Here is a 27955-nt window from a genome sequence, read left to right as displayed (position 1 = left end):
ATTAAAAACACTTAGATCATCTAAAAAGTTGAAACACTAACAACGACAACAAGGAAAAGGAGTAAGAAGAAGAAGCAGCAGCTTCCTCTACATGAAAGGAAAAAGCATTAGATATATTAATTCTATTGGTAGGGCTTTTGGAAGTAGCAGTCAGAAAGGATTTTCCTATTCCCTAGCACATCACATGGTCAAGAGATTTTATATATATGTGCTGCCATCCATGTGAAAGAACTAGAACATGTGGAAAGCTTTTGAATTTGCAGATAGACTACCTAAAAAGCTCTAGATTAGTTGGACATCACATCACATTACATCTCTATCTCTTCTTCTTCTTCCATTTAATTTTCCCCCCTTCTCAAAGCTAACTTCATATCCAATTGTAAATAGTTGTTCACATATAGCAATAGACACACAGACGCAGATAGAGACAAACATGATAGACAAGGATGTAGACCTAATTTAGTGTCAAAGTGGGGTCTTTGAGACAGAAGTGTATATGGGTAGTGGGCTATCTGGGCATGCTTTTGTCCCTAATGATCAGGGTTTTGGTGTGGATTAAGTAACTTGTTGGGTCCAAAACCAAAATCCAAATTGAGTGGTGCTGAGTTGAGGCTTTCAAAATCCACAATCCCAAGACCAAAGGTTGACTGTTTGACTTGACTAGAAATGTTTGGGTTTGGGACGGTCAAATGTTGATTAGCAGTAGTAGACACTGGACAGTGCATTGTGGTCCACTCCCGTTTTCACCGACTTTCTAAGACACGAACAAGCACATACATTCATACACATGTGACCTAGCAGTGAGGTTGCAAACAATACACGTCATTTGCACGTGATGGTTTCATACGGTCCAATTAGATTATGTCCCCAAACCAATCTTCATATCGCATTGTCTGTATTTGGGGTAATGGCTTTATCTCAATAATGACATTATAATGGTTTTTAGGGGATTATAAAAAAAAAAGGGTTATTAGGGTATACCCTGTAACATTTATTTGCTTGATTAACTGCTATTCCTGTTTTATTTTTTTAAGAAAGATAAATGTTATGTAAGTAATAATACTGTAGAAATTTAGGATCCGCTTGGTTCATAGTTAGAATCAGAATCTGAATCAAAATTCTTTGGTATCAGAATTGGAATAGCCCATTCCCATATTCTGTTTGATTCAAATAAAAATCAAAATAAGAATTGGTAGCTGGAATGAGATTTCATTTCTAAAGGAGGGGGAGGGAATGGCCATCTCTCAAATGGAGGAACGTTATCGCACCAGGAATATGAATGAGATTCTGATTCTACCTAACCAAATGGTTGGATTCGAAATGGTCCATTCCAATTTGATTTCCATTCCAGAACCCTATTCCCATGAACCAAATGGGACCTTGAAAGAATCAGAATATAACATTTCTATGATATTCACATTCACGGATAATAATGGTTTTAGTACACGACCATCTCTCTCTCTCTCGGAGGGGAGGAAGGTTGGAGTAGGGTTGTATCGATGGTGTTGGCATAGCATGATCGCTGTTGGGCAAACGTTCTCATCCTGAGTTGGAAAGGAATTCTGTGTCCTGCTGTACATGTGCGTGCAGAGAGGGGGGGGAGGGGGTTAAGAGCTTTTAGTGTCAGTGCGCAACCATTACCCAAGTAGCAAGTAGACAGAGACGGTACAAACTACAAATTGCAAACCCTAAAAGAAAGACAATAGCTAGAAAGTGAAGGCAAGCCAGTATTTATTTGATCGATTGGAGTTCCCCACTAGTTTTAAAAAAAGACCTTCACCGTGTCTCCTTATCAATTAAAGTACGATCTGTACTATACAAGTATAGACAATGTCATGATCCTCCATTCTGGTTTCTCTTCATGTGCGTACCACCTATTTTACCATTTTTAATGTCTTCTTTGTTCTTCCCTCATCTTTTTCAAGGGCAAGTAAAGACTAAGATCAATATGCTACAAATACGAATTTGATTTGAACCCGACATAAATTCTAGGGATAAGATTCAATTCAGATTCAAACATAAGGCTCGGTTTGGAAGGAATATAAATACAAATATGTACAATATAAATACATGCAAACTAATAGGCTCCTTCCAAACTGAGCCTAAATGAATCAAATCTTGATCTACGTATAAGTAACTAATCCGGCTCAATCCATTTGCAGCCTTATAATAGGACAAATCATCCCCGTTATATAGTCCCATGAACCCAAAAAAGCAGCTCTTGCTGGTTGTTGCAAAGACCTGAGATCAAATCCCACATGCACTAGAGTTGGAGGGTTATGCTATGAGTTTGGGGTTGGTCTACCCCCATTTTGCAGCCCCATGGAGCCAAAAGAAGTGGTAATATAGAACTTAAGCCCCATTTGACATCATCCTTTACTGTTTCTGTTGCTAAGGAAACAGGAATTTCGTTTCTTGTTTCTAAGAAATAGCTTATTTGTTTCGCAATCTGTTCCTAAGAAACATAGTTCTTAAGATTAATTCTTCATCATTGTTTCCACCAATGTTCATTCCAATTCAAACAAATACAAGCAGCAGCAAAAAATATTACAGAGCGATACATAATGGTAGCAATAGCAAAACCAACCAAGCGCTGCTGTTAATGCCTAGAATGATAGGAAAAAAACTAGGTATTAAAGGAAAAATCAAGGTAACGGTGTTACGTGGATGGTTCTTGTTGCCAGAGAAAGAAGGGAATCAATCGATTGGGTTTTTTAATCCTTCTCCGTGTGTTGGTAGAGGAAGACCAGTGAAAAAAATAAGTTTAAGGGTTTTGCAGTGAGAGGTTTGTCAATGGAGGAAGCCGGAAGACGAATTAGGGCTTAGAAGGCCAAAAGTAATTTTAATGGCAAATTTATCATAATATTCTTGTTAACATGCGAGTATGTAGATAAAATGTTCGTTATATTAAAGGAATGCCGCGGAATAGCGCATTCCAAATTTTGATGTTCCAGAAATGACAATCCTCATTTCTCTGGAATGCATTCTCAGGACCTTATTCTCATTCAAAAACAAGTTGTTTCATCATTCTCAGGACCTCATTTCTCTGGAATGCATTATCAGACGCGTTCCTGTTCTGTAAGAATGTCTGAAATACAAGAAACATTCCCATGAAACAATGCCAAACAGGGCCTAAAGTTCCCCTTGAAAGTTGAAACAGAACCTAACTACCTTTCGATGGGTTTCCCTTGAACCGGAATTGGTTCAGAGGGACTGGTTTAAGGCCCGGCCATCCTCTGAACCAGTGGCTGATCCGATACAACCCCTGTAGAGATGTATTGAGAAGCCACCGGCACAATACATATCAGCCGATGCAGGCCGATACATGTCGATACATTGAACCTTGCTCTGAACCATCCAAATTCAACTTTCAAGCATTAACTCTCGGAAGTCGAAACAGTGGCAGATTCTCCAGAACATTATCACTTAACTGTAGTTTAAGTGAACTTGTTTGGCAAAATCAGGCAATACATCATCTACAGTGTACCGTGTACTGAAGGAAAGCAAACGCTAGAATTGTTCGAGAACCAGTCAGCTGGAAATACCCACAAAGAAATAAACTTTATAAAGGTGAAGATGGTTGAAGATATAAGTTAATATACAAATATGTACTAGTGTTATAGGAATCCCAATCCCCAACTACCAGATTAGAATCAACACCGTTCCTCAGTGACATGAATTTCCGCCAGATACCCCTGAAGACCTCGACATCTATGGACGTGAAATGGGTGGCGTTGTCGATTGCAAGGGCGGCTGGCTATAGAATCCACCTTCTGATACCTGAAAATTTTGGTAAGAATGAGATGGGTGGGAAAGCCCACCTGTAACAGGTACCCCTACCATTGCATAGCCAGGCATAGATGCTGGCCTTTGCGGGGCTGTACCATAGCTGTATTGTACACTTGTCATGGATCCAACTGTCTGCATGAATTGGGCAGCTGGAGGTGGAGGCAAAGGTGGTAATGGTGGTAGTGGAGGCTGCTGCATGGAAGGACCTGGATGTGAGATTGGAGATGACGACGAAGGAAGCTGTTGATGGGGAGTTGATGGCTGGGAGGTAACAGCAACCATGTTTTGGAGAGACTCAGGATGTGGAAAAGGTGGGAGCGGTGGTTGAGCATGTTGAGGTGCTCCATAAGAAGATGGACCACTCTCAAGTTTAGGTCTCTTTTCTGGAGGATAATCACTGGAAGATTCACTTCGTGGGTTGCTAATTACACCCTCTGATGCCAGAGAGGAAAGCACGTAACTGAGCATCTGAGCTGATGAAGTTGAAGCAGCAAGTTTTGCTGCCACAGCTGCTGCCGCAGACTTACGGGGGTCTTCTTCGATGTGCGCAGGCTTTTCAGGGAAAGATCCCTGTTGTGCATACATGACAGGTGCAGACTGTTCTTTATCCCCACAAGACGCTGCATTTTCTGGAATGAAACTTGGAGGTGCCTCAGAGGTGTTTGTTTCCTTAATCCTTTGGTCAGCTAGCAACTGCCTACCATCAGCATTTAGTATTCGTTGGCAGATGTTGCCCGCCTGGTCACATCGAGACTGAACAACCTGAGAAACATAACAAAAGGACATGTATTATAAGTAACACAGATTAGTCAGATTGACTTATGGCCAATATCCATGACTAACCTAGGGATGGAAAATGGAATATAGGCACCAGTAAGGCTGTCAATGGACTGGTTTTGGATTGGACCCCGTCCAGTCCAAAATCAATTTGGATGGATTGGACAGACCAACAAGACATTGGATTGGACTAATCCGGTCCAAAATATTTATTAGATTGGATTGGACCTGGTCCATCTGTAATAAATTTATAATAAATAGGATTGGATTAAGCCAATATCTGCTCCATTGATATAAGATGCGAATATAGGTGTCAATGAACCAGGTATGGGTTGAAACCAATCTAAATCAAAACAAATTTGAACAGATTGGATGGTTCAGACATTGAATTGGACCGGTCCAAAATGGTCCAAAATATTCATTGGACTGGATTGGACCTGGTCCATTTATAATGGACTCACATTGGACCGGATCGGATTGGACCAAATCCAGTCCAATTGACACCCCTTTTTTATTGCTAAAATTTGGCTAATGGCTGCAAACTCAGGTCCAGATTGAAGATATGTACATCAACAAGATAATGAATTTGCTAATAGTAGCACCAACTATAACCTCAGTTCTGTAAAATTATCCAATACGGTTATTAGTTTTAAAAGAGAAGAATCAGGGTAAGGATGGTGGTCGAACAGCTTACAACTGCAAAGGCTTGAGCAACCCTAGTAAGGTTGACAACCACTGCAAAGACTCAAACCCACCAACAAAGCACAAATTTCTGCTTACAGCTATGTTTATCTGTGTCAGAACCTTGACCAACCATAGCTCCCTTCTAGGTTCAACTTTTCAGTGGTAACACAACTATTGTTAAATGACTCTTTTTTTTTATCAGCAGTTCAACGGTTTGTTGATATCAAACCAACATAATCATAAAAGTGACTGAAAGGACCTTTTTATCAGCATTATAATTTGTCAGATTTTACAACAAACCATACGTGTTAAGAATGGAATTTATTCCTACAAATGTTTTCCAGCTCAATTGCATACCAAGGCCAGATGTCCAGTATTTCTACCGAGTGGTCAATGTAGAACAATATCATCGAATGCCAAAAGCAGCAAATGATCCCCTACTATAGAGACTGCATCTCCTGCAAGCAAAAACTCTGTGAAGCTGGGAATATAGATATCCAGCCGCACATTGGGAAAATCCCCCATACATGTATGGGGAATGTTCCCAATGTGAAGCTGCATTCCCAAGCTTGTAGAATGTGTGCAGAGTTTTTGCTTGCAGGGAATCCCATTACTGTATGCCAGCATGAAAACTTGTAAACACATATAGATCAACATTTAAATTTTTCAGACCATAGCTCATTGATCAGATAACTGCGTTTATATAATCTTTAATGACAAAGCTCATACCTTAAGTTGATTACGCACTTGATCCAGCTTGAATTCCTGAAAACAGATCCCTGTCAGTTCTCCTAAAAGAGAAAATAAATTTTATATAGAAATATAAAATGGAATAACAGTTCCTATCATCATAATAGTCTTCTAAAGATAAATAGTTCATTAGAAAGCTAACCTGCTCCTTAAGAGCCTCCTTTAAACGAGATACAAGATTTGCTCTTGATGATTCAGCCACTCTCAGTTGTTCAATACATTCTCTCAGAATACCATGCTGTCCCTGCAACTCTTCTATGAACCCAGATCCATCGAGTTGCCCTGTTCGTCAAGAAGACAACAATTGAAAAAGCAGAGATTGGAATAAGCATATGGAAAGACTACGAGAAATATAATTGTCAAAGCCATGATTATGACATTGTGAAACCCCTAAGTATGACTTATATTACCAATAATACAAGGAGTCTCAATGCAATCATCTTCCTCAACTAGTAAGGGCTCCATGATCAACAAATTTCAAGTGTATGAACTTCAATGAATGAGTAGATTGATTTAATGCCCTATGAATTTGACTTGGCAACATGAAGTGAGTTACAAAGTTGCATTACCCGTTTTCTTAAAATATTCATTTAATTGAAAGGATAATCTCCACTGAAGTATTCTTATTAAATCAAACCAACAATATTTATTCACAAGCAAACAAAAATAGCATCCACCCCCCCCCCCAAAAAAAAAAGAAAGAAACCTTCTAAGAGATGTAGTAGCAGTAGATTAGATTTCTGTAGGAGGCAGCACATCTAACATCAGTTTTTGTTGCAGCAGCTGGATAAATTCTTAATAATCCCATCATCCACCGACTGTGCCAATAAAATGGCCATAGCTTTCTAAAACCAAATCTGATTTAGGATCTGTCTCCTCAAGTAGTTAACTATCTAGAGACACCAAAAGCAAAACAAAAGAAGGGAGCTGAACTTTCTTAACTCCTCAAGGAGGCCAAAAGCCACCCGAAGGAAATAAATTACGGTTACAGCTGGGCCCAGAACACAGAAGTACATTTTACATCAATGTCCGTCAGCCACTTAAACTTTCTCTTTTCATTGCTGTAATTCCAGAGACCATTTTTGTCTTCCTCTGACCAGTCACTACTAGCTCAGAATTTCCTTCTATGATCAACTTACTAATATTCAAGTCTTTAGTTCTTTTTACCCTTCCAAAGCTGCCAGAACTTCAGTCCTAAGAGAGTCACCTGCTCCAATTGGGCCTGAGAAAAGAGCAATTACATTCCCATGCTCATTTCTTAATACTCCCCCAATTCCAAAGGGCCCTGGATTTCCAATACTACTGCCATCAAAGTTCAGCTTGGCGAAGCCACTAGGAGGAAGAGTCCATATGGGACTTGAAGACTTTGTAGCTGGGAAGAGTCCATCGAAGTTCAGCTTGGCAAAGCCACTGAGAAGTCTGAACAAATCTAGAGTTTTTGGCCAGTGTACAACCCTTATGTGGATCACTTCTAGCACGTTTTCTAAGATTCTTTCCTTGTCTGAAAAGATTCTTGTGTTTCTTCCTTCCCAAATAGTCCAGCAAACAGCAGCTCTTGCACATCTCAACATGATCCTTCCTCTTTTCGTTGGCCAGTTGAAAGAAGCAAACAAAACTTACGCTTCAAAAAAGGTACTACAAATTTGAACCTCAAGTTTTCAAAAAAAAAAAAAAAACTGATAAAACACTTTTAACCACTTTTACTCTTTAGGCTAATTAAAGTCATTCATCCAACACTCCTGCAGCTGGAGAAATGTTTTTAATGACACTGAAAAACAGCAAGTACTGCATTTTTACTCAAATGTTTTTAATTTAATTCAGTACGAAGAAACACAATTTGAATTTGAATTCACAACTCATACTATGGTATTTTCTGGTAATAAACAAAAAAAGAAAATTTATATAAAGAAAAGAGGAAAGAGAATACAAGATGAGGTGATAAGTTAACAAGATACATAAATATCATACAATTTTGTTGATAATCCAACAATCAAGAGTCCAAGACTCATATTATATAGTTTTTACAAAGTAAAACATGCACAAAACCATTATTATGTTAAATTATACAAGTTCAAGACACAAAACATATGCAACTATTATATTTTAATTGCGCAATTATTTTCTGTTTTTACTTTTCAACATTAACAAAAAAAGCCAATTAAATATTAAATTTTAAAATATTTGATAATATCAAAATTACTATCATATGAAATTTATAATTTTTCTAAGATACATATATTATTATCATATTTTTACTTTTAATCTTAACTAAAAGTATATCAAAATTATTAAAATTTCTAAGATACATATATGAAATTCATAACTTTTAATTATTCGAGTAACGATTCCATTGTTAACATTTTTATTTTCTGAAATAACAAATCATTTTTATATAAATTAATTAGTGGATTTGATAAATTTAATTTAATAGTATATTCTTGAATATTTTGTAAACAAAATTTTTAAATTTTTGTAAGTAATAAATATGTTATATTTTAGTCTAAAATAAAATATCAATGAATAATTTATAAACAAATATTAAAATTTGAAGATACATATAATGTACAAATTTATGAAATTTAAGAACTAAAATAATTATCTATTATTAATATTTTCATTTGTATAATTTATTGAGAGTAAAAAACAATTTTTGATATAAATGTAAAATTGATAGTTTTTTTGCTTCATTAATGTTTATAAAATAGTAATTTTTAATATTCTTTTTTATTTTAAGTTAAAATTATTGAACATAAACAATATATTTATCTAGGTTCATGTTAATGGTAAAGTTAATAAAGAGTGTTTTATTTCACTTAATATCACACATTGAATGATAGTGCAGTGGCTTAGAATGGTAGCACGCAGTAGCATGGGTGCCGAACTTGAGTTCGAATCTTCATAGGAGCATTTTATAAACAAGACAAGGGATGTGCACGTATCTGCGTGTAATGCAACGTATCGGTCTGTATCGGCCGATATAGTGCGATACACACCGATACTGATATGTATCTTGTCGATACGCACGACTGGACCTGTATCGTACCGGTCATAGCACATCCCGTATCCTATCCTATCGATACCGATATGATACGCCCCGTATCTGATCTATAGCTGTGATCATATTCCATCTGCAACCAAACAAAGCAAAGATCCAACCCCAAGTAGCATCAGAAAAGGGCCCTGCAAAGTACACACCAATTAGGAGACAAACACATAGAAGGCCTTCTCTTCTGCAGTAGATCTGAAGTGTTGATTTTCCTATAGAAAACCACCCAACAGAACATAGTAATTTTAGGAGGTACAGGTTTAGGCCAAATCTCCTTAGCTGGGAACCCCACTTGTCCCGAGGGAGAGCAAAGGGACTTGAAAAAGGAAGCACATGTGAAGTAACCTTTTGGGTTTGGAGACCAAAGTCTCACATCAGAACTGGAAAGGTCCAGAAAAACACTTTCAAGCAATGACAACAGGTCTGAAACATAAGATAGTTCATGATCCCTCAAACCCCTACGAAACCCAAAGTCCCCACTCAAAGAAGATGGAGAATTAGGTGATGGGAGAAAATGAGAAATTATTTTACCCTTGTCGCAAGAAATGGAATAGAGAGAAGGGAAGCTGAACTTAAAGGCAGAATTGCCCACCCATATGTCTTCCCAGAACAAAACAGAAGTACCAGAATTGACATCATACCTAATATAGTCGAGGAAAGGAGGAAGAATACTCTAAATTGCTTTCCAAGGAGTTGCCAGAGTAGCTAGACGCGATACACCAACATCCCATCCATTGCCCAAACTGCCATGTATGCTAGCCATCACCTCATGCCAAAGTCTCTCCTGTTCTAGGAGCCATCTCTTTCCTAGGAGTGCTTTATTCTTCAAAACTAAATTCCCCAGTCACAATCCATCTTCCTCTTTCCTCCTACACACTATTCCTCAATTAATTAAGTGATCCTTTTTTTTCATTCATAAAAAAAAGTGATCCTTTTTTTCCTCCCCTGGCTCCCAAAAAAAATTCTCCTTAATTTCTCTAGTTTCTTGGCTTCCCTGACTGGAATCCTAAACAGAGAAATAATAAATCGGCGGATTTGCTAAGGAAGCTCTCAATAAGGTAATCTACCCCCTGAAGAAATATAGTTCCTTTTCCACGAGGCTAACATTTTCTCAAACTTTTCTAAAACCGGGGCCCAAAATGTGCTCTCCTTAGGGTTGGCTCCAAGAGGAAGACCTAAATACTGTAAAGGCCAATAGGAAATAGGACAACCTAAAGACTCAACCACCGACTCAAGAAGAAAACTACTGAAGATACATAGTACAATTACAACTGAGCCCAAAAATGAGAATCCCTACTCACCCCTTGTTTAGCTAAATCATCATTAAAAGAGTTGGCACTTCATTTAACACATGAAAGTTATATATCCATGTCTCTTATCTCTACCTCCTATTTGCCACAAACTCCAAATCTAGACTTCCTTGTACTTCATGCATTTCATCTAATGCCACAACTCTCCCTTGCGCTCCTCCTTAAATCTCCTCCTCTGCATCTTCAACCTCTATCAAATGTTTCATTCTATAGTTTTTCTTTTTTCTCCTAATATAACCTCTTATTAGTTCCCTCAATCTTGTCCTCCCTCTTTCTTATTTTGTTGGCTCTTCCACCTCCTCTGAAATGTGTCATGAAATTCCATCTCCTACCCACCTATTGTTCCTCCTCTTTCTTTTGTCAACACCAAAGTTCCCTTTTTTTTTATAATTGTCAACACCAAAGTTCCTTCTCCTACTACAATAAAAATCTTGACTTTCGTGACTTGTTCTTCTATCCATCTTGAGTTAGAATGACCTTCTCTGGAACCAATGTTTTCAAAATCTTATGATTTATGATACAATTCACGATTTGAATCACAAACCCCAAAGGCCTCAATTCAAATCTTATGTTTGAATCCTTTTCTGCAAAAAAATATATATATATATTTTTGTTTGAATCCTATGATTTGATTCATAAATCATACTATTTACATGATTCCAAGGGTTCATTGTGATTCAAATAAATTCAATTAAAATTTAACTTTCTACTTTGTCATTTTTATGTTCATATTTAGTTTTATCAAGGGACACTTGTTTTAAAGCACTTACTAAGAAATGATTTATTTACATTATTTAAGGTCATCATTGACTTTATTTTGCATCATATATAGGTCAATGAGTCATTGTATGTGAATTTATTTGATTTTCAAGTCAAACTTGATTATATCATCTTGGGCTTCTATTGTTTTAGGTACATATATGGTAGATATGGATTAAAGACGGGACAAGATAACTTTTCTATATATATTTAACCTTTTAATATATCTATAGTGAATTTTTTTGACAAGTTTGTAAAAATTGAAAAAATCTTACGATTTGCAATTCATATTTCTCTACGATTTACGAAACAATTATGATTTTCAAAGCATTGCTTGGAACTCAAAAGGCTCCCTCACCTATTTAAGTAGAGTTGTATTTCCCACCTTACTCGCTCCACCCTTCTCTAGTACCCTTTCTCCTTTTAAAACCACCCTTAACTCACTTTCCGGAACTTGCTCCTAAGAATCTCCATTTTTCTCCTGCAACCACTCTTCAATTTCCCCTATTAATGTCGCCACCTCCCCACCCTCTTCCACCACCGCCCCTACCTTCCTTTTTCCTAATTCGCTTCCCCACAATTCCCAATTCAAATCTCAAAGATTTCCAACATTGTCATTTACCCTCTCACCACTTTGAAGATCTTTGATTGTTCAAGTCTTCTAATTTGTTCAACGTACCTAGTCCATCTTCCTCTTTATCAGTATCTTGAACTTGCCTCCTTTATCACCGGACAAAGATGTGTCACTTTCTTCCACCTGAATATGCTTGGAGCTTGATGTAGTGCAGCCGTTGTCCCCATCAGGGTTTTCTGATCCTCATTGCCCAAAGTCCATCCTCTTTATCAGTATCTTGAACTTGCCTCATTTATCCTTCAAGACCTTCCATTTCTCCTTTGCATCTTTGTCGTTGTGAATATATCTCATTAACACCACACATACTCCTCCCCTTTCCAAGCCCTATTCTTTTTACCTTCCTTGCTTAGTAATGACCCAAGCCCATTCAAACCATATGTGATATTAGCTCGTGCCAGATTACACTTCTCGCATTCCCACTGCTTGCTTGGCCCAAAATCATAATGGGCAAGCTCCCCTTTACTAAAACAAAACACTTGCCCCTTCAATTTACCCCCCCTCCCTTCCCTAAAATTACCTCTTCGCCCTACTTGCAATCTTGACTTCGAAAGTGTCACCTACGAAGAACAAATCTAACTTTGAAGGTATTATTTGCATGTTCTCCATTTCCACCAGAACTCTTGCACATCAAAGGTAATCCCATCCTTTGTTGCGAAAATCATACTTCCTTTACATAGGCTTCTCCGATGGACTTGAGAGAACACACCATGCATGCAGCAGAATCCCATATATGCTAAACAAACTTCTTCCTGAAGTGTTTTTCACTTGCCCTATCATGGGATACCATCTTCCCAATCTCAGCTCTAAATTAACTGTATTTTCCTCTAGTTTCTTCCTTCAAAACATCTTCTATCTCTTCTTTTCTCGTGAACATAAACAGAAATAAACCTGCATATAACACTCTTACCCTTTGCAAACCTTTCTTTCTCCACTCAATTGTTGCCCATGCTTCCACATCAATTTCGTTAAGATCTAAGTCAAGGAATCTTCCCACTAAACAAGCTTCCAAAAATAGCTAATACTATGGTATATTGGTTGATAGTTTATATTTTCTTGCAATATATCAGGATATATTGTGAGATAAATTGATAAATCAAGTAAAGAAACTTTTAGAATTTGGGCTTTTGATAATTATGTGGTTGCCACTGAAATACCTTTGGTCAGGCTTTTATCGCAATAGATGTGTAAGCACCTCATACTTTTTTATAATAGTAAAAAAGAGTTCAATGAAAATAATTATCTTCAAAACTAGTTTTATGCAACAATACATGCCTAGCAAGATAAAAATGTCATAGAACACCACAGTTAGGAACACCCAACAAGAGTATGTTTCCTAATCAAGAGAATGATTCAAAAGAACAGAAGTAAACAATTTGACCAACTTAAGCAATACCCGAGCAATAATTGCTGCCAAATTCCTTCTCTGCTTTCTCAACACTACTAATAGCAGTCCTGCATTTGCTGAACAGAGCTTCTTCATCCACAGAGCCATCATAAACAACTTCATAACTCGAAATTATTTTTTCCAGTGTATCATCAATGGACTGTTTCTGGTTGACATAAACAAAACCAACAAATATGATAATAACAATAACAACAGCAATAATAATATGCATCACCCCTAGAAACACATAATATTCTCATATGGATAAAGCTACTGACCAGTTTGAAGGCTGAACTTTTCCCACTTCTATTGCTGTTTTCCAAGTTCCTTCCCACAAGCTCTTCCTTGAGAATTTGCCCCCGGGAACCAAAAACTTTTCTCTCTTCCCATATATCAATCTGGGTCAAAACATGGAGAATGTAGCAATAAACAAACAGAAGAGGGGCAAAAACACTGGTTATGCTATAGCCAATTAAACCCATTAACTACCATATGGTAAGGAAGACAAAACTGCAAAGACAAACTTTTTTATGAACAAATAAGAAGGGTGGACAAACATAGATATAAGAATAGAAATAGGTAGCTGGTAGGGTTTTCGCAGATAGCACAGAAAAGAGCAAAACATATTATTGTATAGACATTATTAACAAGATAATGTCATCAAAGAAATATGCTAAGGATACACAAATCATCACCATCATTTAATCCTTGTTCCAACAATATGGTCAGCTACATGGATACTGTTCTTCCATTCCATTGTATTCAGTGTCATATCCATTTTTGAACTATGGACCCTTTAAATCATTTCTCACTACTTCAACCTATGTCCTTGGTCTGCCCCTAGTTCTCCTAGCCCCTTAACTTTCAACAGATCACTTCTTACAGGTGCTGTAGATGGTCTTCTCTGCACTTGTCCAAACAACCTTAGTCTACTTTCCCTCATTTCATCACCTAATGAAGCAACTCCTAGGTTACATCAAATAAGTTAATTTTGATTCTATCCTTTTCTACTTTTACTACTCATCCATCACAACATCCACATTTGTGCCACACTTGTTCATAGATGTTTCTCAACTTCCCAACACTCTGCTCCATACAAAATTGTTGGCCTTTAAACTGTTTTATAATGTTTTCCTTTTAACCTAGTGATATTTTCCTATAACACAAAATTCCGGGTGCACTCCATTTATCCCATCCTGTTCATTCTATGGGTGACATCCTCCTCAATCTATGCTAAGAATACACATAGAGACTTAAAAAAAACAAAGTGTATGCAGGTAAAAATCCATCTTACAGCATGCAACGGGTCATTGTGTCAGTCATAATATCTCCCTTGTTGGTGGGTCCTCCACACAATGTTCCAGATTGTGCTGCAAGATGGATTTATATCTCTTAACAAAGAATTCTTTGAATCCTTAGAATTTCTTGTTTAAGCTCATACTTCAAGTACACACCTATGACTTGGCGATTCCACTGTACACTTATGCCAAATTTGTGCTAGAAAGGGCACCTTGATCAAGAAATCCTTTTCTATTTTTGATTATCAAAAAAGAGAGATCTTTTTCAATTCCTACTGCACAACAAATCAAGTTCAAGCAAGTTTATGCTAAATAAGTTACATACTCTATACCCTGTGATATCAACTAAGAATAAAAACTAGTATCCTGTTCCCACAGGATGATGGGTTTCAGTGGCTTCTGCTACTTAATGGATCGCTAATAAGGAAATGACTATAGATTCTAGCTCTTCATATGATACAGAGTTCAAGAATGCTGCAAAAGAAAACATTAGAATTGTCAAGCTGCCATGGAATTCTATGATCGAGTGACCAATGGGAATATGCATGCTATTTTCATGACCCCTATCCCAAAGAACCAAGCTTAACAGAACCCAGAAATCTTAATTTGATTAACCTGGTTGGAAGTGTTTGCAGCACTACCTCTAAGGTTCTTTAGAAACTATGGTAGTTCTTCAAAGCTCCATCATTTAGGAACTGCGGTAGTTCTTCAAAGTTCCATGCTCTAGCTTACGAATTCTAATATTTTTCCAGAATAGTGTTCTACTACATGGGGAAAAACTCCTGATTCAAAACAAGAATTGGAATACAAAAGATCCACTTAAGCAACATTGCTGACACATGAAAATAAAAGAATAAAAAAGTGCATTTTATCATACCAGTCTCAGTGCAGCATTTCTCCCAAATTCATCCCCACTTTCAATTACATCCCTAAGAGCATCTGGAAGAACCTTCCAAAATTCACCAACAAACTCTGAACCCTTTCGCCTACTATTTTGCAAAATATCATTTGCAAGATACAGGAAAGACAACCGTTGCTCTCGAGGGGAACAATGGAATTGTCTCTCCCATGTTTCAACAACTTGCTTTGCTTTCTTCCTGTGAAAGATACACCAGTGGGATAAAGCTTCACTCTGTTAAGCATAACAACTAGGTAACACCAAGAGATATGGATATGAACATGAAATGAATTAAAAACACTGTTGACCTAAATGTAGAACTCAAATTGCAGAAAGGTTATTGTGAATTCTTTTCAATAGAGAAAAGAAAAGAAAGGAACACTTTCGTTTGATTGTCAGCATTTCTGTGTTTTATTGTAGGATTGCAAAAAAAGTGTTGTGACCATGTGAACTCATTGAAACCAAATCACCCAAGCTTGCACTCATTTTTTTGATAGATCCCAAGCTTGCACCCATTCAGTGAGTTGATTTTTCATTTGATTGATAGCATGCTTGTATTTCAGTAAAAGGTCACATGAAAGTGTTGTGGTCGTGCACTCATTGTTCAACATGTTATGCTACCTGGTATTATTAAATTGTCATAGTAAGGTAGAATCTCTATTTTTTCATATGTTAGCAGGTTGTTATTGTGTCATTTGGAGTAGCAACACCAGGATGCACCCACTGGATACTATGGCTTTTCATTTGATTAATAACATGTCTTTATTTAATTCGCAGGTCATAAGTGTTGTGACCATGTGCACATATTGAAACCAAATTAATCAGACAAGCACTCACTGGGTGAATTGGTTTTTCATTTGATTAATAGCATATTATGTTTTATTGGAGGGTCAAAAGAAAGTGTTGTGACCATGCAAACTCATTGTTCCACATGTTAAGGCTATCTTTTGATTTGTTGATTGTAAAAGCAAGGGAGTGAACCCTAGATGTATACTTTTCAAGGCATTGAGTGAGGCTAGGCAACAGGGGAATGCCTTAACACCTAGCCACCTAGGCAATGGATTTTTTTGAATAAAAACCATGAACCCTAGAAAAATTTCCTAGGTTCCAAGGTTCCATAGCAAGCAGCAACCATGAATCCTAGAACAATTATTTGGAGGCCTCTTTGCCTCCCAAATAATTTGATGAAAAAAGTCCATAGGTTGGTTCTCCTAGAACTTGCAATTGTGGAGACGTGGGATTGACTCACCTCCAACACTACAAAGTGAACAATTTTGCTGGACCCTTTGAGCTGTAATAATATATCACTTGAGAATAACAATATAAGATCCACATAAAGAAATTGGATGTCAGGAGCGAATCCCTTTCTTTTTTTTTCTTTTTCTTCAAGGGGTGATATAAATAATACTACACAGATGCAAAATATACACACAATAATCACTCTATCTCCTTTATCTAATGCTCTTCAACAATGACTACACCAGGGGTTCAGTACTATCAATGTGGTGAGGAATTGACTGTTCTTTTTAGCCTCTCTAGTTGATGAGCTGACTAGTTGGGGCCTTGGCACTAACTAGTTAATGAAAAAAAAGAAATGCTCTAAATTTATGATATTGATGCAATCTCATAAATAAGCTGATATAGATTGCAACCATGTAAGAAGTTAGGCCGGATAGGGAATAAAAGCCTTGGTTTACCAAAAAGAGTACACCCTCAACTACCCAATGTGTTGCTTGTTTGTGGCAACTCCATATCAACACACCACTGTTTGGAAGAAGCTAAAAGAATTCATCCACTACCTTCTTTTATTTTATGCCTTTTTTTCTATTTTATATACAATCATCCAATCATGTTCCATCACAAATACTTAAAGCAACCTCATGAATATACCAACATACAAAGACCCCATATTGTTTCAAATAATAAGAAAACAACCAAATAAATATTTAAAATGATTTTGTGGTTGAATAGATTACCTAATCATTAATTGACTAGTTGACCTAGTTGATACTTATTCATCCTAGATAACCGCAACATGAGTGTTGACCAACTAGTGAGTGATGCATTTAATCTGGCCCTCAACTGACTAGTCAGGTTTTTTTTATGACTGAACCGTGGTTCAAAGTATCGATACACCTCTATGTATCAGCAAGTGCATATCAGTGCTTTAAACTATTCACTTTTTATTTTTTTTAGTTTTTTCAAAATTATTTATATATATCATTTAATAAATAAAACAAAAGGATTCCTGAAAATACCTTTAAAAAGGTGTATCAAAACCCTGCCGATACAATACAACACGGGGTATCATATCGGTAGTTCGATACATCAAACCTTGATCTCAACTGAGTAGTCAGTTTTTTTTATGAGAATCAACTGACCAGTCAGTTGACTAATTGGCATTACACTGTAAGGTTGATGCCAATACCATATATCTGCAAGGTAACAACAAAGGGGCTAAACCTCTGCTTCTCTAGAACCATCTTGAACAGATGGCTCGTCTGTGGTGATAGGGAAAATGGTCAAAAGAACACTGGAACTGCATAAACTCATTTGATTCCACAAAATATGACCCCATTAGTCAATCAAGTAATCTTTTTTTCTAAACCAAAGCTCCATATTAACAGGTAGACAGAGCCACAAAAGAGGCAAGAGTTTCATGATAATTAATCTAACTTAACAAGATGGACAAGGTTAACAACATGATAATTAATCTAACTTAACAAGATGGACAAGGTTAACAATTTTACTACAAGCATGAGGAGACTCCTACCAAATGGACCATAAATGGACCAAACAAATTAGATACCCTATCCATCTAACCAAGTGAAATTTTGTTTGGATTGCTTAAAATAACAAAATCCAGTCTGGAGAAATGTCTAATCCAGATGGATAAGATGACAAGTTATTTGCGTTTATAACTTGGATAAGATTAAAAATTAACTGGACTTCAGTAAGTTCTATTTGACACAACCCAATTGTGAAATCAGACTACTGTTACCGCAACCTAGACAAACCAAGAAATTTTTTAACTCCTCCCACCCCACCCCAATTTACAGTACAAGAGAAGTGACATTAAGTTTCAATTTCAACTTTCTAGAAAACTTAAAAAAAAAATCATTGTTGAGTAGGGGCATTCATTTGGTTGGTTCAGTTTAGTTCAGACTGGTTTTAAAACATAACCAAAATTTTGGTCTAGCTATTTACAATAACTGAACCAAACCAAACCAAATTCAAATCGATTTGGTTAGGTTTTTAAATCAGTTTGGGCTCAACCCATCTTTTAGTAGGTAACTGATTTGCGCACATCTATTTTTTCTATGATTTTGTTGACAAATGGGCATAAAACCAAAACAATTTGTGGCGAAAGTGGAAGATAAATGGGACAGACGAGAAATTAAAAAAAAGCATCAAAGGAACATGAAGAGAGAGAGAGAGAGAGGAGGGATTAGGAAGGGTATCCAGTCTATAATGAAAGGAAGACAATCGGAGATAGAGATGAACAAATATTGCATGCTCTGCTACTGAATAACAGCTAACTGCAGTCTTTCCATCAGTGATAACAGCAGAAACCAACATTGAGGAACTTGATAAATTCATATGTTGTGAGCCTTGAAGATGGATTGGAAGGTGAGAATTGCAAAAAATGCTTTCAATTTTTGAGAGGATGGACTCGCATATGCACATGGTAATGCAAAAGAATATCTTAAACCACAGACATACACAAGCATGCTCACCTCTAAAAGAGCCAGGTTATCTACTAAGGCATTTCAATAAAAGCAAAGCCACTAGTTGTAGCCGGCCACTATAGTGATTGACAGATAGCTATAACCATGGGAGAAGCTTGTGCATACCCACGGACAGAAAAGCAAGAAACGCCATACAGCACGCACACCCTGCAAAAGCTTCCCACATGTGGCATGTGGTAAGATTGTGAAAGGGTGACAACAGCAGCTTGCAAAGGCCAGTAGTTGGTCCCTACTTGCAATCCAACACATGTCCCCATTGAATCAGCCTAGGGATTTGAGTTTAACCCCCTTAGGAAAGTTCTGAAATTCCTCATTCCATGCACGTATAGGCCTTCACCTTTGCCTATAAATAGAGGCCCTTCCTTCGAACAAGAGGATCATTCATTCAATCATTCATACACTCATACATTCATTCCATTAGCCTTCCTGATTTCCCCTTCGCCTATAAATAGAGCCAAGAAGACCACTGCCTTATAGGGTTAGGGATGTGAAGTGAAAGGGTTTCTGTTTGGGGTTAGGGACATGAAAGAGGGTTGTCTCAATCACTCACCAGAGAAGAGACAAAGTCCCATTAATTATTTTCCTTTTGTAATAACAAGAGCATGGAGACTGATAAAAAAAATAACAAGAGAATGGAGTGGTGAGCTTTTGAGTAATGATGGCGTCTCTGTTACCAATATTGACTTTTGAGTAAATCTCCCCCTTTGTGTGTATGTTAGGAAAATGAGCTACACAACAGGGGATAGCCCTCAAAATCCCCACAACACTAATGAAGGCAAATCTTTAACCTTTAGATCAAGTAAACCTATTGCTAAGATAAGTCTTGCCAATAATGAAGGGGATATTGTATACTAGTGGTGTATTTAGAACCATGAGAGAAACTGAATTCTTTAAAGTTCCCAACTTTGATAAGTGCAACATAGGAACCCAGATAAATCAGGCATACATGAAACTTTCTAAATAATGAAGGAGATTTAGTATACTAATGGTGTATATGGGAAGGCAAGTCCATAAGGGAAGTGCTTTTCTCTCTATTACATGGACGGAGGCATGCCTCCAACTTAAATCCTTCTGGGCTGGAGGTTGAAGGAGACCCACAAGTGAACATAGGATGGGATGAGAGGTTAGATAGACACTCCTTGGAAATACATACACTATATCAGAGAAGCTAGACTTCTAGCCTGTAACTTGAACACATCATTCAAGTTGACCAGAAGATCAATTAACAACATTGATCTGCTAATGTTCAAAAAAGAAAGAGATCTAGATTCTCTAATTGCAATGAACTAGGAGAAGATTGTAAGTCATAGAAATGGGGAAGAGTTTGGACTGATTGATGTTTTAATGATCAAACAAGAAAGAAAGAGAAATTGAGAGAAACTTGCTTTCATTTGTCATGGCTTCATTCTCCTTTCCCATGTCTACATCAAAAGATTTTATTAACTTGATAAAAAACACAAATATTGGTAAAGCAATCATATAAGATGAAAATTAAGTAACAAAAGTACTAATGGAGTTCAGTGTGGGAACTCCTTATTGAATAACTCATCCAATAGAGCATGATGAACTCTTTCAACAATGGTACCAACCAACTGGTTAGCCTTCTACTAGATAGGAAAGAGAGAGAACACTATCTACTATTTCCAAAACACATGTGGATACTCTCTATGCTCTGCTGTGAGTTGTTAAGTTTGGCTAGCTTTTCCACCAAAATCTGACCATTAAATGTTCCATTCATGGCGTCAAGTTTCTGCCAGCATGCAAGAGAAAAAGGCAATAAGAAACATGAAAGTTAAACTATATGTTTGAAGCACTGCATCAAAGAATGATACAAATGTGAAAGATTAAAAAGGTAATAAATGACATATATGCATAATTATCGATTCAAACAGAAACAAGAACCAAATCATCAAGCCTGGCCAAGAATTTCATTGATGATCAGATGTACAGCTTCAGAACATTTTAGGCATTCAAACTAAAAGACTTCATATCCAACCTTTGTTTTTGAATATGATAATGTACAAAAGGAACCTATTGAAATTCGTAAGAAAATGCGCCCTGACCGCTTACCTCAGAAGATAGGCCTTTGTTGGTATATGCTTTAAAATGAACCCTGCAACTGAGCATTAGAGTACAACATAAGCATTATTAGAGACTTCACTCCATCTTGGAAAACTAGCATGTGACTATAATAAGAAATATACCACAATAGTCATGAAAGAAGAGCAAATTAAATAGAAAGACAGGTGTATAAGCAGTAATAACAGAACACTTTGTCTGAAAGGTGTTGTCATTATCATCTAAGCCTTGCCCCAACCATTGTGTCTGAAAGATGTAGAATATCTAAAAACATGTCTCTGGATTTTAACTAAGAAATAGAAAATAGAGTTTGCATTACAAACTATTTTTGTTTAACTTCCAATACATAGATGAACACAGTAAATGCAAAGTCAAGATTAAAACAGGGACAGAGTAATAATATAGAAATGCAAGAGGAACACTCAAAGATCCAGAGCACTAGTATAGACCAAACGTTTAAACCAGTCAACCCAGACTGTGACCTATCTGCTGGTTAGTTTGCTGTTTGATCTGAGTGCTTAGTTTCTTCCAAGCTCGGACAATTCACAAATTCAAAAGCTATATGAAGGATTAACAGAAGAAGGGAGGGTCCAAGTCAAAGGCCAAGAAAATAGGAAGGAGGGGAACTTATCAAAAAAAAGGGAGGGGAATCCTGGGACAGGGTAAGAATGAGGTAGTCCACTCCAGTGCAAGGATTTAAAAACCGACCCAGAAACGGAAATGTTCTAGCTACCGATTTCCGGGTCAGCGGTTAGACTGTCTGGGTCAAACGGTTTGGACAGTTTGCATTAGGGCAAATATTTATATGAGAAAGGAGAACTGGAGAAGAGACTGTTGTCGGCTGAGAAAGAAGAAAAGAAAGAAAGAAAGAAAGGAAGGAGAAAGGAAAAAAAAGAAAAGAAGAGATAGGAAAGGAAGGAGGGAAGAAGAAGGAAGAGGAGGAGGATGATTCGACGCTCACCGGCGATGATAACGGTGACGGCAGCGGCAACAGACGCAGATCTGAGATCGATTTCTCTACAAGTCTGTAGGCTTCTCTCTCTCTCTCTCTCTCTCTCTCTCTCTCTCTCTCTCTCTCTCTCTCTCTCTCTCTCTCTCTCTTTGTGTTGGATCTCAGATCTGAATTCGTGTGTTTTCTCTCCTCTCTGCAACCTTCTTAAACTAAGAATCGCTGTCCGGGTCAAACGAATCGATGGTTCGACCGCCTGGCTCAGTGGTTTTCTGACAGTCAACGGTTTTTGACCCAGGAACAGGTTAGGGGTGAAACAGAACCGGTTTCTTGGACGGTTTCCGGGCCAAACGGTCTGACCGTCCGGGTCAACGACAGTTCAAAAACATTGCTCCAGTGGATAAAGGAGCCAGATAAGATGGATCAAGAAATAAGAGGAGCTGAAAAGATGAGAGTCTGTGTTATGAAGAGTGAAGAGAAGAATAACAGAATAAAGAAGAGGTCAGAGGTTGAGAAACTAATCTATAGTGTTGAGGGTGATATTGAATTTATTGGAGGGGGGAATAGAAGAAAAGGCCCTAAGTAGGTAGTTGTAAGAACAAGGGTAGGGTTTTCTAAGAGAAGTTATAAAGATCATAAGTTGGAATATAGAAGGGCAGGGTAGTGCAAGAAGGGTGATTAAGGACTTGTTAAGGAGAGAAAAGCTAGTTATTGTAACGCTACAGGAAATAAAATTAGCAAAGGTGGAAAGGAAGTGGGTTCGAAGCTTTTGCAAATCAAGAGGTGTTACATGGACAGAGATCCAAGAATGCACCGTGTCATCATAACCTCTAGGATGAATAACCAATCCACCAAATCATATGCTTTCTCTATGTCCAACTTATCCAGCTTCTTTGGGATTAAGGCTAAGAAGGTAGCATTATTTCCAGAGCTGATCATATTTCTTTTCCTTCTTAATCAGTGGCATTGGATGCAGACTGAGAAAAAACTTACTGCTACTGGAGGAAGAAAGATGAAAATATTGGAGATGGGATCTTCATTTCTATGCTCTTAATAGACATTACCTTCAAAGGAGAAGCATAAGACAGGCATATGAACACCAAAATGTCAAATAGTTATATACTTTCCGCACAAGCAAAAGGATCCCCATAGAAATGTTTGGTCAGGTACTAACGGTGAGTTCAAACCACCACATAGTCTTACCATTGCACATGACCCTAATTGGCAACCATGAAATGAGAAAAACAAAGGCATGATATTACTATTATATCGTCTATAGCAATTTTTTTTCCGTCGATGTGCCTAGAAGAGAACAGTTAACGACAGTAAGCAGCAGATAGAAAATGCCAGATTGAGAAAGAAGCTGCAAATATAGTTACTTGTCAAGTCAAATCAATTCATCTTACCATGCCAGATGAGACTTCAAGTATATTATATTCATGCAACATTACAAAAGGAAATATAGTGAATCCAATAAAGATAAAACCCTAAAGAGTTCCGTTCCAGATTCCACAATTATGGACAAAAAGATAACAAGTCCAGAATTGGCAGTAAAACCCTATAGTCTAGATATCGAGACCTTATCTCGAAAAAGGAAGAGAGAGCCTACGAATCTAACCTGTCAAAGGGAATGCAACCGAAGAAAAATACGACGACAACCGACTGCTACGAAAGATAATCGGCGTGGGTTTTTCATTCATGTGCTTCTGCTTCCAGACTTTTGGAGAAACGACCGAGCAGTACTAGGGTTTACTTAGGGTTTTGTTGGAAAATATTTAATGTTTTTTTTTCCTTTCTTCACTTCATATGATGGAGAGAGAGAATGGAATTTCATCGTTGGGCAATCTCCAACAATATGTTGTTTTTCGGACTTCGGAGTTGTTGAAGCCGAAGAAAAACATAGATGGGATTCATGGGAAGAAAGAATCTATTCCTAACGTGTGAATTTTATGTCTCTTGTTCCACTATCACTTCTAAACTTCTAGTACGATGGTGAACGTGATAAACTAATGAGGCCGTATTTATTTGCACTTCATTTTGCATTAGTACAAATAGCACACCAGTGCAAATTCTAGTACACTTTTACTCGAGCAAACTCAATATAGCATATTATTACCGGGTCGCACGGGAAATTCTGAAATATGTCGGGAGTTATTTTTATTTTTCAAATGTTAAAGAAAGTATAAGAAAGGCTTAAAAATTGTTGTTACATGGTGCTCATTCCACCTAAACCTGTTCATGGGCCGGGTAGCCCAATGGCTCGGCCTGGCCCACACCCTGATCGGGCTTGATCATGTAATTAGGCCTGCGGACCTGACCTTGGGCCTAATACAGTAAGCCTAACTGTGTTTTGGGCTAGGCTCGGGATTTGTCAAAAAAGTCCGGCTCGAGCCCGACTTGCTTCGATTCAGCATTATATATTTTATAAAATACATAATATATATTTTATATTATAAAATATATAAATAATATAATGTTTATTGAAATATATATATTTATAATTTAATATATATTTTTTATTTTTTTAATTTCTCTCTATCTCTACTCAGTCGCTTCAGCAATAGTAACAGCATGGGCTAAATTTTGAGCTCGGGCCCAGGCCCGGGCTTTGGGCTTTTTATGAGGGCCAGGCTCAGGCTCGGGTCTTAAAAAAAAATTGTTAATACAAAGTGAAAGCCCGCCCCGAACCCAGCCCATGAACAGGTCTAACTCCACCAACCTATAAAACCCCTCAACCCTATTGCAAGTGTGATTCTAGCCTAAGTTTATTATTGTTTAAAATATGGGTGAGCATAGTTCGATTAAAACCAAATAACCGAACCGAAATTTCTGGTTCGTTGTTTTCAGTTCGGTTAGTTCGGGGAATTGGTTTGGTTTTGGGTGTAAATACCGGTTTATAAGAGTTCAGTGTTCGCTTTCAGTTAGGGCACTTAGTGGTTCAATTAACCGATTAAACCGAACTTTTAGGGCACTTAGTGGTTCAGTTAGGGCACTTATAAGAGTTCAGTGTTCCTTATTCCTTATGTGGCCAAAACCGATACGGGCGCAAAACCCCTACTTCACTTCAGCCTTCGAGTTCGCCTTCTTCAACCTTCGTCTTCCCAGACTCCCAGTTCCCTTCGTAAAACTAAAACTCTAGCGTCGGGCTATCGGGGCAACCTTCACCTTTGGACTTCGTCTTCCATTATCCTACATTCCTACCATCGGTGACATCAGTTAGCCTTGTGGCAGCGAAGAGTTCCAGTTCAACTGCTCAAAGTCCAGCCTGCAACAATGACTGTGACCTACCTTATTCAACACCGGTGAAATGAAATCTCTGAATTTTGTTCTAGTATAGTGCCTAAACTACATCACTCAAGTACTTACATCCATCATTTTTTTTTCTTTTATCTTCGATTGGTCAAGTACTTGATCCCATCTATCAAGTGATTAAAATAGGCACCCACTTCGAAACTATTCACTGGTTAGTTTAACAAGGAAAAGTTTTCTTTCTTAGTTTCTAATGAAGGAAGGTTTGGCCCAACCCCATAACCACTCAACACGTGGCAAAGGCAATAGCTTGGCACAACAGTACGTTCAAGGCACGAGTTTCGAAAGGAGGAACCAGCGGTCCGAACTCCCCGTAAGGAGCTCGGGCTCTCCCTTAGGCCCCGAGCCTTACGAACACAAAGGGCAGCAACCCGAACTGGCCTACCCCATGGCAGTTCGAGCCACACCTCTATCCGAATTCAAGATTTCACCTCGCACACCACTCCAGCACTTCGCCTCCAGGACGCCGAATTGAACAACCGTACCTGATACCAAAGGAGTCTGTATCTAGGGGCGGCGCACCTGACTGACTTGGAATCTAACGCTTGATAGCTGCACTTCAACGGTCACTTGCCACCACCACCTGCCACCGCCATCTCCGGTTACAGAGACGACTCTGACAAAGAGAGCAGTGGCGGTTCTACCCCAACAGAAGTGATGACACCCGAACTGGCAGGAGCACTAAGGTAATCATACCCGACCTGACAGAAGCTTAGGAGTGAGTGCACGAAGTGGTTATAAAAGGCTCTCCACCCCCCAAGAATAAGGTATGTGAACTTTGCGCCATCTGGTTTTATCTTGCCTTTGAGATAATACTGACTTGAGCTTCGGAGCATTCTCACCGGGTTATTCCCCGGAGATTACTCGCTTTTTTCCCCCATTTCAGGCACCTATTGCTCCAGTCAGAGGCAAGGTCGTTGACAGCTAAGACCGGCCAGATTGTGCACCATCAATTGGCGTCGTCTGTGGGAACACTTCTAAAAGCCTCCCTTTAAAACTCTCATAACCTCTTTTTTTACAAAAAACCTCAACACTCGTGGCTTCTTCCAGCAACGCCGGACGTGGCACGGAGATGAACACAACCGAGGAACAACTTCAAGTCCCCGTGGTGTGCACCGGACAGTTCACCATCCCCCTTTCGGTGGATGGGATCCCCAGCCTGAATGCGCCACGAACAGTGGCGCCCGCAAACCTACCCGCCATGAATATCCACTTTCCACTCCCCGTCGAAATAACCTTTACTAAACCAACTGTTGTCCCCCTGGTGACCAGCCAGAACCAGTTTGACGACCTGATGCAATGCATGCGGGCAATGCAAGCCCAAATGCAACAATTCCAGCAGCATCAGCTCCAGCAGCACCAAGTACTGCACCACATCTCTCAGTATCACTATCAGCAGCAGTTCCCCCAACTGCCTCTGAACCAACCACTACTCCCACCTCGGCACCCTGCTCCAAAGCCGGTTAAGCCCTCCCCTTAGGGTGGACGCCATCACCGAGGAGAGGCCTCCCAACTTCAGAACCCCCACAAGAGCCAGGCCTCATCCCCGGGCTGAGAGGAAAGAAAAATCACCCCGCCTCGTAGCTCGTCGGAGGGTCGGGAACCTCACCCGCCAAGTCAGTATCTCGGCACTCCAAGTCTGAGCTCCTGCTGACAGAGAATCGATTCAGCGTCCTAGCGGCAAACCACCAACAGTCCGGGCTCATCGAGCTCGACAACATGGAGGCCAGCAACACCAGCACCAGGCCCACTCAGGAATGAAGACGCCGGCGAGGCGAAATCACCGAATTGCCACCCATGTCCTGCCCGAGCTTAGAGGTAAAGAAGAGACAAGCTCGGACGAGGTAAAAGCCGCCTCTATTCTCTCAGTTCCTTCCCCCCTCTCATCAGAACTCCTTGTAGTCCCCATGCCCAGAGACTTCAAGCTCCCCCCTTTAGACAAGTATGATGGGTCCTTCAACCCCAACGACCATGTCGATGCCTTCTAGTCCCAAATGCACCTAGCCAGGGCCAGTGAATCGTGCATGTGCGTGGCCTTCACCACCACCTTCAGGGGGTGGCCCACACTTGGTACAGGAACTGGCCCCCGGGTCAATAAGAAGCTGGACCCAGTTTGTGCAGGTCTTCACCGCACATTTCGTTACCAGCAAGCGGTACCCCAAAACCGAGGAAAGCATCTTCGGAATAGTCCAGAGGGAAGGAGAGTCCATCTGGGGCTACATCAAGTGGTTCAACGACGCGTGCTTGCAGATACCGCGACTGGACCCCGCGGTGCAGCTCGCGGCGGCCAAGAGAGGAGTAACACACAAGGAATTCAAATGGCACATGGTAGCTAACTAGCTCGCGACCGTAGCCGATTTCTTCAAGCTCGTAGATAAGTTCATGAGAACAGAGGAAGAGATCAACCAAAGGACCGAGAGCGGGATCAAGAAAAGGAAGAGGAAAGGCAAGCCCTCCAACCCAGTTGACAGAAGAAAAAACCCGGCCCGGGAGGCGAAGCCGAACCAGCCATTCCAGCTCCCTTAGCAGCTCGGACGGAC

General features: G+C 38.9%; 1 protein-coding gene across 2 annotated transcripts; it reads right to left on the bottom strand.

Annotated features, from left to right (window-relative positions):
* Nucleotides 1–3542: 3542 nt before the first annotated feature.
* On the bottom strand, nt 3543–24101 carry LOC148853440 (uncharacterized). 2 transcript variants are annotated; one of them, XM_088940886.1, is made up of 9 exons: nt 23725–24101; nt 21149–21197; nt 20741–20828; nt 15309–15556; nt 13412–13531; nt 13143–13299; nt 6143–6282; nt 5980–6015; nt 3543–4551 (listed from the first exon to the last, which is right to left on the bottom strand). In XM_088940886.1, exons 3-9 carry the CDS (start codon nt 20814–20816, stop codon nt 3712–3714), a joined length of 1617 nt encoding a protein of 538 aa, XP_088797012.1. In that variant the 5' UTR covers nt 20817–20828; nt 21149–21197; nt 23725–24101; the 3' UTR covers nt 3543–3711. The 2 variants fall into 2 exon arrangements, with proteins under 2 accessions (XP_088797012.1, XP_088797011.1); XM_088940885.1 differs by lacking the exon at nt 20741–20828 and having other exon boundaries at nt 15309–15528; nt 23725–24075.
* Nucleotides 24102–27955: the final 3854 nt, after the last annotated feature.

This window comes from Nelumbo lutea, chromosome 4 (genome assembly GCF_056320005.1).
Source record: "Nelumbo lutea isolate HS-2025 chromosome 4, American lotus-T2T, whole genome shotgun sequence".
NCBI classification, from domain to species: domain Eukaryota; kingdom Viridiplantae; phylum Streptophyta; class Magnoliopsida; order Proteales; family Nelumbonaceae; genus Nelumbo; species Nelumbo lutea.
The sequence above is the reverse complement of the archived record's forward strand: the minus strand, read 5'-3'. Positions and strand labels throughout refer to the sequence as shown.

Bases quoted from the DNA above. Each gene is read 5' to 3' on its own strand.
- LOC148853440 (XM_088940885.1), bottom strand. From the start codon at position 23,806: ATGAATGAAAAACCCACGCCGATTATCTTTCGTAGCAGTCGGTTGTCG. The intron at 21,198-23,724 runs GTTAGATTCGTA...TCTAATGCTCAG, and splicing joins GGTTGCATTCCCTTTGACAG to TTGCAGGGTTCATTTTAAAG. The intron at 13,532-15,308 runs GTATGATAAAAT...GTTTTGACCCAG, and splicing joins GAAATGCTGCACTGAGACTG to ATTGATATATGGGAAGAGAG.